The 1,210-nt window shown below is 47.3% G+C and overlaps 1 protein-coding gene across 1 annotated transcript; it reads right to left on the bottom strand.

Moving 5' to 3' along the window:
- Positions 1 to 246: 246 nt before the first annotated feature.
- On the bottom strand, positions 247 to 1,191 carry LOC104985982 (olfactory receptor 5B12-like). The gene has a single exon (XM_010836385.1). The coding sequence runs from the start codon at positions 1,189 to 1,191 to the stop codon at positions 247 to 249; it is 945 nt and encodes a 314-aa protein (XP_010834687.1).
- Between the last annotated feature and the right edge of the window lie 19 nt (positions 1,192 to 1,210).

The raw sequence follows: 1,210 nt of genomic DNA, 5'->3' as shown, positions 1-1,210 counted from the left end.
TGAGAGTGTAGGTGAACATGCTTATTAAGAAGAATTTTTGTAACATGAACTCCATGTTCATGAGTGATTTTTCTTAACTTATTACTCCTAGGTCTGATTTTATTTTTACGATTTTGGGTTTGTAGACTTAATCAACAGTTGGCGAAACTACTATAAGAAATTAGAAAATTGGAAATAAACAGTTACATATTTTTCTCAGATGAATCCAAAGTGGATGGACAGTGCCTTACTGTAAATTCAAGGTTTTTAAAGTATGAATCCTATAGAAGACTTTGCCTTCCCCACAGCCGTCTTAAAGGCACTCTTGACCTCCTTGTTCCTCAGGCTGTAGACCAGTGGATTCAGCATGGGGATGACCATGGCATAGAACACGGACGCCATTTTGTCTGCGCTCATGGAGTGGCTGGAGCTGGGCTGTAAGTACATGAAGATGACAGTCCCGTAGAAGATGGAGACAGCAGTGAGGTGGGAAGCACAGGTGGAAAAGGCCTTCTGGCGTCCTTCAGAAGAGCGCATCCTCAGAATGGTGATAAATATAAACAGGTAGGAGATGAAGATGACAAGGACAGAAAAAAGAGCGTTGAAACCCACCACAAAGAAAATAACCATCTCACTGACGTAGTTGTCTGAGCATGAGAGAGCCAGCAGAGGAGGAGCGTCACAAAAGAAGTGATTGACCACGTTGGCCCTACAGAAGGAGAGCCTGAAAACGTTCCCAGTGTGGACGGAGGCATTCAGGAAGCCACAGCAGTAGCAGCCTACGAGCAGACGTGCGCACGCTTTGGTCGTCATGGCCGTGGTGTAGTGCAGGGGTTTGCACACGGCGGCATAGCGGTCATAAGCCATTGCGGCCAAGAGGAAACTTTCTACGGTGATAAAGGCTACGAAGAAGAAGAACTGGGTGACACAAGCCTCGTAGGAAATGGTTTTGTCTCCTGTGAGGAATCCAGCCATCACTTTGGGAGTGACAGCTGAGGAGTAACCAAAGTCCACCAGCGAGAGTTGGCTGAGAAAGAAGTACATGGGCGTGTGGAGACGAGAGTCCAGCAGGATCAGCTCGGTCATCCCCAGGTTCCCAACCAGGGTGAGGAGGTAGATGAGAGAGAAAGTGATGAAGAGCAGGATCTGCACTTGCGGGTCATCGGATAACCCCACAAGGAGGAACTCAGTCACCTCTGTAGTGTTTTCCATGGAGATCAACTGGGAATTG

The sequence above is a fragment of the Bison bison genome, unplaced genomic scaffold (assembly GCF_000754665.1).
Source record: "Bison bison bison isolate TAMUID 2011002044 unplaced genomic scaffold, Bison_UMD1.0 scf7180017845662, whole genome shotgun sequence".
NCBI classification, from domain to species: Eukaryota; Metazoa; Chordata; class Mammalia; order Artiodactyla; family Bovidae; genus Bison; species Bison bison.
This window is presented reverse-complemented; position numbering and strand designations above follow the sequence as displayed.